General features: G+C 44.9%; 2 protein-coding genes across 5 annotated transcripts in view; both read left to right on the top strand.

Moving 5' to 3' along the window:
• The window catches only part of LOC103464274 (nuclear factor 7, brain-like), a 154,799-nt gene that overhangs the window by 91,665 nt on the left and 45,015 nt on the right, over window positions 1-18,119 (top strand). The gene's annotated exons all lie outside the window — the stretch shown is intronic.
• sdc4 (syndecan 4) lies at window positions 3,702-15,655 on the top strand. Of its 2 annotated transcripts, none has more exons than XM_008408253.2 (5): window positions 3,702-3,985; window positions 12,634-12,814; window positions 12,897-12,922; window positions 12,994-13,189; window positions 13,710-15,655. In XM_008408253.2, exons 1-5 carry the CDS (start codon window positions 3,929-3,931, stop codon window positions 13,859-13,861), a joined length of 612 nt encoding a protein of 203 aa, XP_008406475.1. In that variant the 5' UTR covers window positions 3,702-3,928; the 3' UTR covers window positions 13,862-15,655. The 2 variants fall into 2 exon arrangements, with proteins under 2 accessions (XP_008406475.1, XP_008406474.1); XM_008408252.2 differs by having other exon boundaries at window positions 12,631-12,814.

Here is an 18,119-nt window from a genome sequence, read left to right as displayed (position 1 = left end):
TCCCTCCTCTACTAACTTCCCTCAAAGTGACTCTGAGTGTTTTGGTCCAACTCACCTTCAGTGTGAGCAGCTTGAAGCAGCAGAGTTGGAGGTTTACACTTTTCCCTCCTGCAGCTGGACTCAGTCAGAGGAAGCTGCTGGTTTGGTCTGAAGGTGAATCTGATCGACTCTGTAAGGAGCAACAACCAGTTGAGTTCCACTTGGAAGTTCAATCCAAAGGTTAAACCTCTGAGCTGCTGTAAAACCTCCTGAATCTTCATCAGATCACCTGAGTGAAGTCGGCTCCGACCCTCATCTCCTTAAAATTCATTTGGGCTGCTGTCATTTTAAAGATATCAATTAATGTTTCCAGAGGTCATCAAAGGTCAACCAGCCAATTCATTTATGAAAATCTAATTAAATATGATTTCAATCAACTGTCACATTTGTGCAACAAAAAATGTGTGAAATTACAATTAAGATTTTTTTTTTTTTTTAAAAAGGTTTCCATAGTAACCAGAGATCAACTCTCCCGTCTCCACATGAACAAACTCAAACAATGTTAACAATGATTTACACCAAACTTGTTTGATTTTGTAAAAAGTGTGATGGGGCTGAAACAGATTTTTCCATTAAAGTTTTAATTAACCATAAAACTCCGTGAGATCAAGTGTCCTGACAGCAGTACGGAAGACTTTTCTGGGTCGACGGGCAGATTGAATAAAAACTTAGAGACTAAAAAGAAAAAGATCACAGAGAATAATGACAAACTGCTGAATCATCAACATAATGTTCGTGTTTCCTGCTTCTGGGCTTCATTTCTGTCCACTAGTCTAAAATCTCACTTTTCTGTTTTTAAATCTTGTATTTCCTTTAATATCTGATAATCTTTCATTATGTTCTGACAGTGAAACTGGGTAAAGCAGTACTCTCAGTGAGCGAGGCCGTATGTAAGCAATATCCGCAGCAGGTTCAACTGCCTGATCGGAGCTGATAAGGCCAGCAGGTTTGGCAGGGAATGAAACTTCCCTCCTTCCAAAGCAAACAGTCACTTTAACTGTTTAGGGGTTTCCAGCAGCTCCGAGACACTTTCCCTTCATGCTGCTAATATTAGTCTGCCAGAGGAGTTTTCACAGGCGAACGGCTCGGAGCACGCGCCGGTACAGCCGTTGGGTTTTCCCCGCTTCATAATCTGAACTCGTTTCCTTCTCATCATGGATGAAATGAAACGGCAAACAGGAAAATCCCCACGTTGTGTCCCAGCTGTCAAAAATAATAGAAACACTGATTCCAATCATTTTCTGAAGATAAGCGGTTATTATTACAGGCTGTGCCCTGAGAGTCAGGCTCTCCTTTGCTGCGTCTTTCAGGCCGCAGCTGCCGGTCCGTCCCATGACGGACTCACACCTGGGGGCGAGTCGGCGTTCACCTTCAGACTGGGGGAGGAAACATGCACTCAGGAAAATGTGGAAACTCCACGCGGAAAGACTGGATCCAGAATCTTCTTCATGTGGGAATTTGCCCAGATTTAGGGTTAAATTGGCATTTAGCAGCGAAAACTGAGTCATAAAATACCAAAAACCTCTAAAAGTTTCTATAAATAAGCAAATCTAAGCCATGCAGAATTCACACATTAACATTGTGCTGTTTTATAATCAACAAAAATATAAATGTATTTCAGAGGATACAGAAAATATCTATGATTAGTCTGTATATGAGCCATTTGTTATGATTACTGAATAGACCAAATATACTAAAAATATATTTTAGATGGTGAAGGAAATATTTAATTACAGTAGATGGAACAAAAAACTAAATGCTAAAACAGCAACTTGTGAATAGGATGATAAATAAGGATGTGAGAAAAATACATAAAAATGTTTGGTATGTTGGCTTTAATGTGGAAAAATTAAACTAAATAAAACAGCAAGTTTTAAGACTGATTTTGTCAAATAATTTTTATTTTCTCTGAAAAGAACATATTTAATGCAAATTAGAATATAATGAGTCGTGTTTGTCAGATTACTTTTTGAAAATAACCTTTATTAAACCCACATTTCTGTTTTTAAAATGAGTTTATTTATTTGTTTGATGTATTATTTCAATTTTTAATTATGCAGAAAATCATAATAATTAAAGTAACGGCATCTGTGTGTAATTAATCTATATAAAACATTTCACTCAGTGACAGTTCCTCAAATAAATTGACTTTACAATAATAATCTGATTAACTGAATGAACTGAACTCAGCCGCAGAGGAAAATACAAATCTTTCCAAAAAGAAAACATTTTATTAAAAAATGTTGGAAAGTTTAATTTCCAACATTTGTTGATTATACGTAATTAATGTCTAAATTTTGTTTTGATTTAGTAATTGTTCATAAAATCTATTTAACTCAGAACAACAAAGTTCCAGTTTGGTCTTGATAGAAAAACTGTTGGTTTTTCTTGGGTTTTTTTAGGTAATTAATGTGAAAATGAAAACAGCGACCACTCATCAGAAAACAGGAAAATGAAATGAACGGCGCTCTAGTGGTGAGAGAGTGAAAGAGTAGAAAGGAGGAAGAAGATGTCGTCACCCTGAGTTTCCATGAAGCAGCGGAGAGGAAAAACCTGTCGGTTGCTTCAGCTTTACCTGGAACAGAGAAAGAACCTGTTAATGAGTTAATCATGACTGATTAACTCAGAGAAATTCAACCAGCGCTCTCTTATCATTCATGCAGTTATTTCTGTTTGGAGGAAAGTGAAAGTGGTCCGTAACACCCCGAGTTACATAAGCTTTAGGTTGGTTGTTTTAAAGGTTTGTTTCGTTATTAACTGTCATTAAAACAGATACTGACTGAGACAGAAGAATACAGAGAAAGAAAGCAGCTCCACTTTTAAATAAACATTGATGTTTTAATGCTAAAGGAACTGCTTTGGCTCTACAGCATTGCATATTCTCAAACAACAACTTCTGGACTAGTTACTTTATTATTATTACTATTTCTAAATAGGTAAAAATATAAATACTGTGTTATTTCACGTACAACATTGCACCATAAACAGTGGAAGCTACTTTTAAAACTTTATCAGTCTGGTTTTCAGCTAAATAAAGTATTTTATTCATACACATGACAACATTATTTTACATGATTCATTAAAAACGCAAAACCACTTAATAAAAATCTGTGGAACATATATAGATATTTAAGGCAAATCTGAACCTAACTTTTGGTGAATGTTTAATTTTGAATTTAAATCTAGTTTTAATTCTCATGATTTAAACAGCCAAAGAGCTTTTTATTCAAAATGTGTATCAGAAGCTGCAGTAAACCAACATGTTTTCAGTCCTGATTTAAAGAACCTTTGAGTTCTGAACATTTTTTCAGGCAGTGTGTTGCCCATCTGAGGAGCAGAGAAACTAAATGATGCTTCACATTTTTGCTGGTTCCGGAAACACTGGGTTCTGAGCTGGTTTAGTTCTTTTTTAACGACCCATATCGTTAAAAAAAAGTGCCTTCACAACTCAAATAAAGGTATCCTCTTCAATATGGCGGCTGCGTTGACGTATGACTGCTCTAAAAACAAGCAGAATGCAGGCTGCCTTCCCCCACCAACATGGCGGAGTTTTTTGTTGTTGTTGTTGCTGAGGGGCGGAGTTACGGAAAATTTCGCAACGTCACGGATTTTGATTGGCTAAGTCACTCCATATGAAGCATAGAGGAGAGGACGAGCCGGTGTGTGAGCCCCAGTAGAGATCCAGCGGTCAGCGGAGACAGACATAGCAGAAGACAAACGGTCAAAGCGACAAACACCGGAGCAGACGGAACCTTTCCTGGACTAAAGTTGGACCCAGGAGCAGTGAAGACTCACCAGTCCGAAGCCGGTAGAAGGTGTTAAATATCGGCGCTGCGCAGTTTTATCCTCCGGTTCTGATCCAAACACGCTGCGAAGTGAGAGGACAGCCATGATTTTCCCCCTGTGCCTCGTGTTGATGCTGTCCGCCTCCGTCCTCTCAGAGTCGGTGAGTCCATCCAGGCCGAACCGAACCGAGCCCACTGCTTTCTGTGCTTGGTTTAACGGGTTCAGCTGTGTGTTTGGTTGATTTGTATCTGGTTTTCTGTAAAACTGCGGGTTTTCAGGCTCGGACTCCCACAGCCTGCTCCTATTATCCCAGATGGGGCCCAGATTGGGGAGGTGGTGGGGGGCGGCTCCAGAACCAGAACCAGAACTGCTCAGTTGTAACCCAGATAACGTTTCATCTAGTATCCAGCCTAATCTAACTTCGTAGATGTTTGTTTTGGTATAAATGTTGAGGAGAAACTTGAACAACCCGGGAATTAGAGCAAGTTTTCCCTCCTCCTCCAAACATTTGGGAAGAGTTAAACAGGGACTTCCTGTGTTCCCAGATCCAAAAGGTTGACTTAATCCCTAAAGAATTTGTGTGCTGCGGGTTTGGAAGAACCAGACTCCCGGTTTGGGCTTTTCCATGATGTTTGCTGATCCAGCAGCTCTCCTCAGTCCAGAACCTCTCATTTCCAAACAGGTTTTCCCGTTTAAAAAAAAAAAAAAAAGCCAAATCAACAATTATCCAGACTCTTAGGCATTTCCTTTGGCTGCATTTTAAAACTGCAAAACCAAATTTCACAATGTTCTGGTGTCTGTCGTGAACATGATGTTAATATTTCCTCAGCTCAGTCTGTAAAGATTAACAGTGTGTTGGTCAGATTTGGGCTCAGACCAGCCGATCCCACTGCTGCTCGTGTTTGAACAGGAATTATTCTTCAGCAAGAGAAAACATTGTAAGAAAAGACTCAAATTTTCCAGATTAAACTGATGCTGGATGAGTCTAGTAGATGATTGTCCATGTGGAGGTGTCATGCTGTGGGCTTGCTCTGTGGACAGATGAACACAGAAATTGCTTAATCTAGTTTGGGCAGATGCACCCTGACGGGATCAATCCGACCCAGTGAATCATCCTGGTGTAGACGTTGGGAAGTGGAAATCCTGGGTATTTTGGACGGGAGTGGATTTATTTGATTGGTCAACTGTTGAGGCAGGTACCAGTGTCTCCACCCACCTGTTGCAACTTCTGTAAAGTTCCTGGTTCTGGTTCCGTTTGGGTCATAACAGAACGGCCATCTCTTGGTTCTGACCAGCTGTTGGAGGTTATGTTCTTGTTCCTGGGTTTAGTCATGTGACCTTGTTGTCCACGAGCAGGATCAGCTGATTGGTTGGTTTCTGTGGATTTTTCCTGGGTTGAGTAAATAAAAGACTTTAGTTGTTTTTTTTGTGTGTTTTCACTGAGTGATACTTCTGGGTGGAGGAGGAGGAGGAGTGGTGCTGCGGGCCACCCACAGTCCTCTCCTCCTCCCAGCCTCTCTGAACAAATGGAGGGAAACGGCAGTAATGGCAGGTTTTCACCCTCCTCCAGTCTTCAATCATCGGAAAGCCGGCAGGAATTTCTAAGATGATCTGATCCACCTCGTTTTTACTGTCTGTGATATTCCTCACCTCCTCCCCTTTTCTTTCCTTCCTTCATGCTGGAATGTGACCTCTGGTGATCTTGACCGGCCCTCTGGGGGATTTTACACACTTGGAGGGATCTCAATAGGGCCTCGGGGTCTTTTCACAGGGGACGCTCCTTTCTAGCCGGGCCTGGTGTGGAAACACCTACAGCTTTCCCACCGAAACATTCCCCCTCATCCCGTTTCTCCTGCTCTGTAAGTGAAGCTCTTGCCTCCTCGGCCCGTCGCTCCGTCTTTCTTCCCGGTTCTTTGAAAGGCCTTCCCTCCGCCTCCCTCTCACTCGCCGCCTTTTCATCTCCTGCTGAGGTCATCGGTGGTATGTGGCTTCGGCGTTCCTCGCTAATCGATAACAATGTTCCCTCACCTGACAAAAGAACGCGCTCTGAAGGCAAGCAGAGCCACGGGAATGATCGGAATGTGTTTGAGGATTAAGGTGGATTTCTAATCCACTGGAAACCAAACAGGAAGTTTTTGGAATCGACGCATCCAAGCTTGGTTTGTTTCGGTTTAGTCTGGAGAAACGCATCCGGCTGTTCCAGCTTTCCGGCCTCGTCAGCCGGAATGTTTTCTGCTCCCGTTGGGATACAAGTTGGAACGGGTCCTTGGTGAGCAGTATGGGGGTGGGAGACGGGAAAGCACCTGAGGATCTGAGGAAAATTATCCTGCCTTTAAATAAAGAGGTTATTGTCACATGTGAGAGTAAAGGAGAGCGAACTTCCTGTGGCTCGTTGAGGCGCGACGCTCCGGTTTGATCTCAAATTGGTTTTAATTGGCTCTATTAATGCAGATTAAAGGCTGTTAATCAGTGGAGTTAATCCAGCAACCCTCGGCTTGTTGGCTCCTTTCTGGTGGATCTTGTAGGAATGTGGCTGGTTTGGCATTTAGCCTCTCGGATCATTTGCAAGAGAATGAGGCAGGATTTTTAAAGGAAGTTTTTCTTTTTTGTCTCCTTTGCATGACGGGGCGCTGTGAAAGCCGCCGCGGTGAAAGGACGGAGGGAAGGAGGGGAGCGTGATAAATAGTATGACTAGGATGTAATAATGGTTCCTGCTTTGCTGTCCGCTGGTCTATAAAATCCCTTTGGGCCCAGGAATGTTGGCACGGAGAGAGGAGCTTTTTGTCCTTCCTGGCTGCGCTGGCGGGCCGCCGAACCCGACCTCCCTCCACCCCGTCCAACCGCTGCATACTCTGGCAGCGCCGACGGGAACTATACGGGTGCATTTAGCTTTAAACCCCCCGTATCACTTTCATCCCTCTTCTTTCTTTGAAAGAACTGTAATTAAACTACTTCCATGAATCCTGCAGGAACTCCGGACAGAACCAGGAACTCTGGAGGCTGGAGACGTTTTCTGTGGTGGTTGGACTGGATTAAAGTTTTTAATCAAGTTAATTGTAGGGTTATTATCGCATTTGAAACAAACTATATATCAACAAAAACATTATTGAATAACTGGACATATGAGCACAAACACAGAGACGGTTCTTGTTTTATTCCACCATCAAATTAATTTTTTTAAGCAAATCCTTTAGATATGTGGACAGTTTACGCCGACGGCAGCTGCTGAAGCATGTTTAGCATTGAGAAGCCGCTTTAGCCTTGGACAGGCGAGCTAACTCCTGTTAGCACAGCGCTAACTCCTGTTAGCACAGCGCTAACTCCTGTTAGCACAGCGCTAACTCCTGTTAGCACAGCGCTAACCCCTGTTAGCACAGCGCTAACCCCTGTTAGCATAGCAACAGACTTCATCAGATTGTTTTTGGAAGCAGAACTTGATCCTGGCTGAAGCATCTTGGTTGTCCAGCGCTGTTAGCGGATGTTTGTGCTTCGGGTTTACGGTTGTAGGCCTGTAAACATGTAAACATTAATACAGTTCAGTTTCCTCTCCTGGTGTCTAAAGGGTTACAGATAAACTCCAGACATATGGACAAGATTCATCTCCCGGTTCCAGAGTCCTTTCCAAAGATTTGTTTCCAGTCTGATTTGGAAAAACTTTGTTTGGTTCATCGGTTAAATGAAACATTTAAAAATAATTTTTTTCTTAGAATGTAACATTTAGCGCATAAAAATGTAAAGATTCATCTACATTAACACGTTGGGGTGACGGCCCTCATCCTCTTGGTTGGAAAACCTCCCACATTTCACTGGAATCCTGTTTCTAATTTTGAGCCAAAAAGCTTAAACTTGGGATGGAAGCTCACATTTTCCCACCATGTTTAGATTAAGCCCAGCTTGAGCAGAGCAGCTGACATGGGAACCTACGTCACTGTTAGCATATTTTATTTATAATAGTCTTTTATATCTTTAAATGTTGTGCAGCTCCATGGAGCTGCGTTCGTCAGCAGAACTGAGCAGTGGTCTCCTTCCTCCTCTGGGGTTGATCATCCTGAGGTTGTGCTTCGTGAAGCAGCTGAACTCTGACCTCCTGCTCTGCAGGAACGTCATGTTGTACTCCTGCTTTTGGATTTGTTTGCCTGGGGCTCCGTTTATTTGCCTGGCTGTGGTTCTGCTTGGCGTTTTGGCTGTGGGAGCAAACCAACTCGGGTTCTGCTGGTTTTCGCAGCTGTTGCGTAACGGAGCCGGTTGCTGTGGAGCTCGGAGGAGTTTTCCTCGCTAAACGAGAGCAAATCAAGGAGAATGTCCTCACAGATCAGAGTGTTTGTGGCGTTTCTGACTGGATCTGCAGAACTCGGCTGCAGGTTCCCGGCCTGTTTCTGTGTCGGCGCGTAATTTTCCAGAAAGTTCTGAGTCGGTCGGGACTCTGATTCTGTTTTCCTGCCGGACTCTGCAGGCTGACGTTGGTTCTCGGAGCGTTGGTTTGCTTTGGCTCCTCCAGAGCCGAGACAGGAATGTGGTGGCTGACTGAGCAGCCGAGACCTCGACTGGCGAGCCGGCCCACATCCAGGCACATTCCTCAGTCAGAACACACACACACACACACACACACACACACACACACACACACACACACAGAGCTACAGTCAGCATAAAGCAGCAGCGGACCAGCCGTGCCTCCAGGCCTGATATTTTCTGTTTTTGTTCCAGGCTCAAGTATCAGAATATAAACTATACGCTGCAGATTCCTTCTGATCAGAACCAGAACCGACTGCAGCAGGCTTTGGTCCGGCCGTGCGTTCATGTTCTGATTCTAAATGTTCAGTGTTTTAAATCAGAACCCATCGTCTCTGAACGCCGCTTGCAGCAGCGTGACTCTAATCAGAGTTAATGCCTCTAACTGGGCCGTTCCTCCTCGGCCTGGAAGTCAAAGCTCTTATTGTGTCCATCCATCAGGTCTTCTTGTCTCCTGGGACTTTTGTTTGACACTGAATGGATTTGATGTTTCCTGACCTTCAGCGCTGCAGCTGCATCCTTCATCCAATAAAAGCTCTTCAGCATGGTTGTCTTCGTCCGGTTCTGCCTGGAGGAGAAACGTCGGATGTGAGGAATGGGTTGCTGCTCCGTCGCTCACGGCTTCAGGAACGACCCGGTACCGTCTGGTTATCGTGGCCCAGCGGTCTCATCACTGGCAGGAAGTGTCCAATAAAAGCTGCATGGATAAGATCAGTAGCTCCCTCAGGAGGATCCTCATCAGAACCCCATTAGACCCATTAAGCCCAGAACCTCCGCTTCCCATTGAGTCTGTCGCCATGAAACAGGAAGTCTGGGAGAAAACTGGAGCTTCTGCTTCTTCTCAGAAATAACTGCATTGGTGCTGGAGTTACTGGACCAAACGACCTGAAAGTCCAACTACTGATTGGAATCAGCTGAAAGTACCAGAAGACCGGGCGTGAAGTTCTGCTCCAGACTGAAAGGTCCGGTTGGGGGTCATGCGGGTTGGGAAAGCGGCCGGACGTAGATGTTGGAAATGGAGCGGCTGCCTGCCGTGTGAATGGAGCAGATGCTCCTGTCCGGGTCGGAAGACGGAGGGATTGTTTTCAGTTGGACCTGGTTGGCTCACTCATTGACATGCTGGAGGCATGTGCACATCTTTGTTCCCTGTCACGGATTGGACCCGGGTCCAAACTGGGTTGTTCTGGACCGTGGGTGGCCCAGGAAGGAGGTGATGAATGATTCACGTTTGAAAAGTTTTCTCATAAATAAACCTGGAGATGAAGTTTCTGCCCCGGAATACCGAAACATCCCATAAAACTTCTACAACAGTTGGACTGAAATGCAGCCAAACTGCGTCTTTTATCTGTTGATCGGTTTAATCGGCAGCATTCCCAACCACATTCCAGCGGAAGGAATAACTCCAGCCGTTTCTTCGTTTGCCTGGCGATTCACGCAATGAACATGAGTCACATGATCAGCGAGACCAAACAAGCTCTGCAATTAAGGAGCTTTAGTTGAACAAAGAGCGGCTCTGTGTGGCAGGAACGGGCCGGATGCTGGGAGTTTATCCGGGTCGGAATGATGATGATGATGGTCTGGGTTGCAGGTCCGTTCAGAGTGAGAAATGACAGATTTTTAACTCTGGATTCTTTCTCAGTTCCCCCTTCCCGTTCGTCGGGTCCATCTGGATGCAAGGTTCTGGTTTGGCTCGGCTCCACAGCCGCCTGCGGGTCGCATGCGGCTCATTACAGTCGGAACCGAAGGCGGACGGCCGCTGATGTTTCTGTCAGTAAACATCGTCTCTCTGCGGCACATGGTGTCGTTTATTCCGGCTTCTCCGTGAAGTTTGGACCGCAGCCGGCCCGGCTTTGTGTTGCTGTTCTGGAGCGCGAACACATTTGGTTCCAATCTGCCTGCTGAGGTTGGCTGTGGTGGCGTTTCCAGGGCAACAGCCGTGTTTGGTTAGCCGTCCGCAGCTTCGGTTTCATCTCCTGAGCTTTGTGTGTCGGCCGGGTGGAGCCGGTATTTATAGCGCCGTCCATTAAAGTTGCTGATCTTATTGTTTACAGGCTTTGTTTGTGGTTCTGTTGGGTTTCATGTTCTGTGGATCGACTCGGCGCTGCCGGGGCTTATTTCTGTCACGGACTCGGCCCGGTTCTGGTCCCCTCTTGCGTAACGGATCCCGTCTTCCCGCCCTCTGTCCGACTCGGACTCTAGTTTCATAACTGCAAGGGGTTAAAGGTCAGGGGCCGCCAGGATGAGGAGCCGTCATGGTAAACATTAACAGGGTGACGATTCCAGCCAGTCGAACCAGTTTAACTCCAACTGGTTGGAACGTGACGCACTGGAACATGAAGCTCAACCTCATGGGCTCCTAAAGGCAAAGTGAGCCCAACTTCCTGATCCGAGTCGATCTGTGGTTCATTACTGGACATGAAGCGACACCGGATGAAACATTAAACGAGTTACTGATTAACGGCAAGACGAGCCGAGCCCGTCCCGTCTGCAGGGCAGAACCAGCCAATCATCGACGCAGAAAACCGTTTTTTATTTATTTGGGTCCGAGATGCTGTTTTTAAAATCAGCAGGTAGATTGTTCCAGAACAGTTCTGTCAAACGTTTATTTTTAAATGTTTTCATTGAACTGGTGAATCGGACTGGACCCAGAGTTACCCACAGGAAACGGAACTGCTGTTGACGTCTCCATCCCCTTCAGAATAAGAGCATGAATATAAAACTGTTCTGTAAACTTTCAGTTGAATAATGAACAGAACAGCTGAGTAAATGAAATGCCACATGTTTTTAGAGTCGGTAAAAATTGTCTCCGTTATTATCTGTGATTGAGTTGAACTTTGTAAAGTTCCTCCAGACATTCGTTGTGAATTTTTTGCTTTATGAATGAATGAATTTTCTTTCTTTTCGTTCCATTTTTCCTGGAGCCAAATCCAGTAGAAATCTCCCAATAGCTCCAAGCTCTCCCAGCAGCCGGAACAAGCAAACCTTTGTTCTTTACTTGGTTCTGCCGGTTTTGGTTCTGGTTGCAGAGTCGGAATAAATATTTACTCACAAACCCAAAATGTTCCCAGTTAAATCCGGCTGAAATACGGCAGCCGTGAAGGTTTGTCATTTTAAAAAGAAACAGTTTTCGGGGCCTTTAAACCTGCCGGGAGCCGCAGAGTGAAGAGAAGCAGACCTGAGGGGTTGCCACGGAAACCTGTGACTCATTCCCGGTTTAATCCGCCCGACTCCGAGGAATGGGGTTCCTGTAACGTAACTCGGCAGGCGTGTTGCAGCCCGACTCGGATGAGGAAACGCAGAGCCACGAGTCATCGCTTTACGTCTGAGGCAGAACCGCCTGCGGGGCCGGAAACGGGTCTCTGAGCCGAACTTCCAGAAAACATTCCCAATCGGGGTGAAAGCATCATGAGGGGGAAATGGCTGCTCCGGCTCCAGAGCCGTGTTCATCGACACGTCGCTGCAGAACTCACATGGAAGCGATTACCAGAACCATGACGTCTGTGCCGCTGGCCCGGCCCGGCCCGGCCCAGCCCGTGAGGATGTGGCGTTTGTGGTCGACTTTTATTCCGAGAAATTCCCGTTTCTATATATAAGAGCTGAAAAAGCTCAAGGTTTTATTCCTGTTTCAGTTAAATCTGCTCTCGGGTTCAGTTCCCTTAACTGGACTGAACTGACGTACTAAACCACAGCAGTCGGGAATGATCCGTTCAGCGGACTCTCTTGGTTCCGTTGACGCCAGCGCCGGTCGGATTGAAGTCAGAACCAGGAAGAGGTGAAAGCAGGAGTCGTTTTGTCCTAAGAAGCTCTGCAGCTGTGAGGAATGAGTCTCAGGAAAACGTCTGGAACAAGGAATCCTGTTGAAGTTTGGCTGCATGTTTTCCCGTTTTCCAACTGGGAATTCCCAGTTCACAGATTGAAAAACCACTGAGAGGATTCTTCTCCTCCAGCTGATGAAAAATATTCAGAATGAAGTTTTTCTTCTCTGCTTCCTTCCTCTGGGAGCTGAACCGTTTCCTGCTTTTAGCAGCTGGTTGGGAATTCCTGTTTCTCACACACACACACACACACACACACACCGCCTCATCCTTAAAGCTGATTAACTGTGTGTGTTAATCAGCCTGATGGAGGTGTGTGTCTGCAGTGGGTGGGATCCTGAAATGTGATTAAAGTGCCGTTGGGTCCGGTCCGGTTCTCGGTGATGATTCCTTGTTCTGGATGTTTAAAGATTCCCGGGAATCCTGGCTCTGTAGCTTTGGGAATGAAATCCTTCCTGAACCGCCCGTTGTGTCCCAGCAGGTCAGGGAGACGGAGACGTGGATGCCCATGAGCACCACGCAGACGGTTGCCATGTCGACGGACGGCGGCGACCTGGAGGCATCGGGAGACTCTTCGAACGGCTCCGACTTTGGATTCCCAGACGATGAAGACGACGATTATTACGACGAAGAATACGATGTGTCCGGATCCGGAGAAGGAGGTCGGTTCTGGTTTTTAAAAACGGAACGTTCTTTAAGTTCTGCTTGGATCTAAAATACTTTTCTTTTTTTCATTCTCTTTAGAAACCGAGTCCAGACCTTCAGCCAAGGTGAGAACGGTTCTGAATGCAGGTTCTGTGAGGTTCTGGAACGAGTTCTGACCCGGTTGTTTTCCCTGCAGCCCGACTTCGATAACAGGATCCCTGACCTGCCGGACCCGGTGGGACCAAAAGACTACGAGATCGACGTGGTGAAGAAGACGAACGAGATTCCTCTGCTGGGCAGCGAACCCGAAACCAAGGAGGAGAACCCGTCCAACGTCCTGATGTCCCAGGCCAAAGGGGACAGCATCTTCAACAAGACGGAGGTCCTGGCAGGTCGGTACCGGCTCCGCGGCCGCCGCTAGCCTAGCTTCTCCTAGATGAATTCTTATTTTAATTTGTACAATTTAAAAATTGGTCAACAGCTGTTTATACTTGGGCTCTTATTTTGAAGCCCTGATTCACACTGACTGTTTAATTCCCCAATGATTTTATCTAAAACGGCAAAATATTTTACATTTGAATCATTTTAAATCTGTTTTACAGTGTGAAGCGGTGGTGTCCAAACTTTTTCCCCGTTTTTTTTTTTTTTTGTCAACAGAAAACAAATCTGTGAATCATTTAAGATTCAGATCATAAAGTGAGTCAAACTGCTGCAAAATTAAAGGGAAAACCAGGAATCTCATGTTTTAGGTCTCGTTTTGTTTTATTGGCCAAGTTTTTACGGTTCTTGACTCAAAGTCATTTTAGGGCCACAGATGGCCCCCGGACCACAGTTTGGACACCGCCAGCCTCCTTCAGGGAGCCTTGTATTTGATTAAATGAAATAAAAAGTGTTTTTGTTTGTCTGCTGCAGCTGTGATCGCCGGCTGCGCCGTCTGCCTCATGTTCGCCGTGCTCCTCATCCTCCTCCTCATCTACCGCATGAAGAAGAAGGACGAAGGCAGCTACGACCTGGGGAAGAAGCCCATCTACAAGAAGGCGCCCACCACGGAGATCTACGCGTAGGCCCCGCCCCCTGCCCCGCCTCCTTCCTCCCTGACCTCACATACACACAAACACACACCTCAGCCGTAAAAACCCGACGGGCCGCCCGGCGGCCCTGCAGTGCCTCATCTTCATCACCTCGTGTTTCTTCAGCGGCGTGGCGGCGGATGAATCCCCGGCGCCTCGACCGATTGACTGACTCCGCCTCCTGATGCGTACGAATCTCACTGACCAATCAGAGGCTGAGTTTCCTGGCAGGTTGGAGCGTTCCCGCTGCGGTACGCCATGTTTTCCGGATCAAGTTGAGAGGAAAAAAACAACAGAATGAACTTTTCCTGCTAAACACTAACAGATGTTATTTATTCACTCGTCTTCCTCGGTCTGCAGTTTCTGTCTCCTTTCTGTTTCCTTTATTTTTGATGGAAACGTTTTTCAGACTGCTTTTATTTTGAAAAGGCCTGTAGCCGTCAGCTCACAATCATGTTGATAATTTAAATGTATCTGCTGGAGTCCCAGAGGCAGGCCCGTCTTTGTTTCTGCTCTCTTCTGTAACAGATTTTTAATTAAAACGAGTTTCCGATTCCTCGGGTCCGTTTCCCTTCCTGCCCGACGATCCGGTGCGAACGCAGAGCGCCTCCGCTGCTGGGAAGGAGCGAGAATCCTCAGGATGTTTAGGAATGATCACCGCCGTGCCTCCAGTTTGGGACAAACGTTCAGCAGAAATGAGTTTCCAGGGTTGCATCCCGACTCGCGTGAATCGAATCCCCCTTTCATTCCCAAATCCGAAGGGTGGAAGGTGAAAACCCTCCGTTTTCTCCACATCCTGGAGGTTCTGGAAAACCTTTCCGTCTCGTTTTGGTTCTGTTGTTTTTTTTTGTCAGGGCTTTTCCTCGATAAGCTACGCCGACCGTTTCTCCAGTCGGCCGGAGACGAGCAAACCTGAAGCCGAAATATGAATGATTTCTGTAAAGAAGCTCGTGTTTCTCCGGCGGAGGCGGCCGGACCCGGATCCGGACCCGGACTGATCCGACCTGTAAATAGTCCTTCAGTAAAACGTATCTGACGGTTGGTACTTTGGCCGCTTCCTGGCAGCAGAAATATCTACCAAATATTTAAATGCCAAATAGTTTGTGTTTCCACGGTAACGCTCATGTGATCGACTGTAAATGTAAAGTTTTTATACTAACTCTCCTCGTTTGTTTTCCTGCTTTAGATCAACTTCCCTTTTTGTATTAATTTAACTGTCAAATAATTTTATTGCCTCCCTTCAGGTCTGGGTGTCTGGCCCTTTAAGCTGTTGTACATGTGATTCTCAAAGTTTTATACACACTAGTTGGATTTCCAGAGACCTAGTTTTGAAACGATTTATTTTGTAAGAATTTCTTTTTATCTTTTAGACATTTTTTTTTTTTTGCTTTTCATATTTATGTTTTTTGCTGTTTTTACGTGTAGAAGGAGAAATCTTTGGTTCGGGGGATGATGAGCCGCGCCGACGGCAGCAGACCTGGGCCTGACCCGTTTCTTTTTTTCCGTTTTTTTTGTTACTGAAACGAAACGCCGTGGGCGAGTCCAGGAGGTTCTGTAGGACCGGACCGAGCCGACCGACCTCGACGCCCGGCGGCGCCGGGGGGCGGAGCTCTGAGATTAGGAGTAAAACTGTGGGTCGTTCCCAGGTCTGGGCGGTCGGTCGGCGTGGAGAGAAAGTTCTGCTGCTTAATGTCAAACACCAGTGGAGCGAAGAAGCCGATGAATCATTGGGTTCTACATGCAGGTTCTGATTTATTATTGGAAATAAAGCTATTTTTATGCACATTAGCAGATGAGTCCCGTCTCTGTCTTCATGACCTGCAGATTTCTAGACCAAACATGATGAAGATAAACTAAAAACAAACGTCCAGCCTTGAACTTGAATTGAATATCTGCTGATTTCTTTCCGGAACGATGGAAGAAGGAAAACTTCCCAGAATCCCGATGACATTCCCAGCAGATTTGAATCGAAGCATTTTACAAAAATATCAGTTCATAAATTTATTCCAAATGAGCGTAAAACGATCGGTTCATTGTTAAAATGAAAGTCAACAGAATGACACCAAAAATATTATTTTAGATTTTTTTATTCACTTTCTCTGCATTAATTTCCACAGAAAAAAAATTAATATTTTCTCTTTTGGGTAAAAGTTTTGTTTCTCTTTAAAACCCCAAAAACTTAAAATTGTATTTCTTTTAGAAAAGTATTGCATTTCCTCTGGTAGATATTTCTTATTAGCGGCTCTAAAGTTTATTTAGCTGCACTGATTATTAATCAGGTTCAGCTCATTATTAAAATTAAACTCATGGCAGAATGACAGGAAAAGTGCCAGAAGTATCAATTTAATCCTTTTTCTTGTTTGAAACTATCCACATTTTTCACAGAAGAAAATGTTTTTTTATTCTTTTTTTAAATTTTGTTTAAACCGTGGAAACTGAACAAAGATGGTATTTCATATAATCAGGTATCGAATAGATATTTATGTAAAGATATTAAATCACATTAGTGGTTTTAAACCAGCTGGACTGATAAATGTTTGGATAGTAAAGATTACAAAGATCTGAACTGGAGATTCTATTGGCTGTAAAAGGGAAGAATCAATGGCCTAGTCAAAGTCTTTTTAGAGAACTGAAACCTAAATGAAGAAGCAGCTTTGGAGAATCATCCTGTAGGATCTGAAGCTGAGAAGCAGAAACGTTTCTCCGTGTCTGGAGGTTCCGAGCGGAGCCGGTCCAGTATGAACTCAGGTGGACGGGATGAAAGCGGAGGAGCTGCTCCTCCACCTGAACAAACAACCTTTCCCTCTCGGTGTGTGTGTGTGTGTGTGTGTGTGTGTGTGTGTGTGTGTGTGTGTGTGTGTGTGTTTGAGCTGGACCGTTCCCAGGAACGGCGCATTCATCCCGGTTTCGCCTGCGGTGCCGTTTTCCCGTCAGGCAGCAGCATGTTCTGGTTCTGCATGAATGTCAACAACAACAAGCCTGAGTCACAGATGATGGTTTGTTCAGCTTCCAGTGAGCTGAACCTCCAGGAGCAGGACGGGATTTCGTCCATGTTCTGGTTTCTACTTTTCATCACATCGCTTGTTGCTGCTGCAGGCGGATCTCGGTGTTTGGAGCAGTTTGTCTGAGTTGTGGTCGGTTTGTGTCGCTGCGTTGCTTCATTGCGGAAACAAAGTTTAACTGCTGCAGATTAGAGGATAAATTCCGGAGCAGCTTAAACATTTTCTATAAACAAAGTTTTCACTAAAAACAAGTTAAATCTTTAATCTTGCTTGAATAAGAAACAGTATTTTTTTTTTATTATTGAGTTTTGGATGTCATTTAGACAAACTTTTTTTATTTTAACGTGTTTTATATCATAAAACTTGAAAGTTTATCTTTACAACAAATTTTCCCGATAAAATAAGTAATAAAATCTGCTAAAATGCAAAAGTTTATATCTCGGTTTAACAAGAAACTTTCTCCTTTTAATGAGTTTTGCTTTAGGACAAACTTTCTGGCGAAATCTCATTAAAACGGGAAAGTTTCTCTTTACAACAAAGGTTCTCGTTAAAATGAGATAAAACGTATTAAAATGCAAACGTTTATATCTTTACTTAGCGAGAAACTTTCTGGTTTTAAGTTTTGCACCACCACTTCGTTCCCCCTCAGCTGTTATTGCTGCATGGAGAAATGCACCAAAAACCACCAATCAGAGGCAGGGGGAGGGTCTTAGCGCTGTCAATCATCCTTACGTTCTCGCTGTTAAATATGCTAATGACAGAGAAACAACTTCCTGTTACAGGAAGACCGTTTATCCGGTGACATCACTGGTCATGCCAATTAGCATTAGCATTAATAGCTATGCTAGCTGCAGCCTAGCAAAGAGCAAAGGCTAAAGCTCGAGTTTCTTTCTCATCCCAAACCGTCAGGATATAGTGACAGTTTCAGCAAATATATTTTAAAAAAGTTAATAAAAGTTAAATACTGCAGCTTTAATAATATCAGTCGAGGTATTGCAGGTTTAATTAATGTCAACATTTGAAGACTGAACCCTGCTGAGTTATAAAGTTGATGAAATAAACCAACATTTAGAGGAATAGAAAAATAAAACCAGATGAAGCAGCGACCGCGTTTGGCGCCTCGTCGTGAGGCTGACCGGCTCTGATGACCCGGAGCGACGGCTCCACTTCTCCTCCCTGACAGCCAGCAGCAGACCAACGGGCCCAGGTGAGACCCGCAGCGTCCCGCGGGACAATGGAGGGAACGTGAG

The sequence above is a fragment of the Poecilia reticulata genome, linkage group LG5, assembly GCF_000633615.1.
Source record: "Poecilia reticulata strain Guanapo linkage group LG5, Guppy_female_1.0+MT, whole genome shotgun sequence".
Lineage (NCBI taxonomy): Eukaryota > Metazoa > Chordata > Actinopteri > Cyprinodontiformes > Poeciliidae > Poecilia > Poecilia reticulata.
Note: the sequence above shows the minus strand (reverse complement) of the source record. Positions and strands in the feature narration are given on the sequence as shown.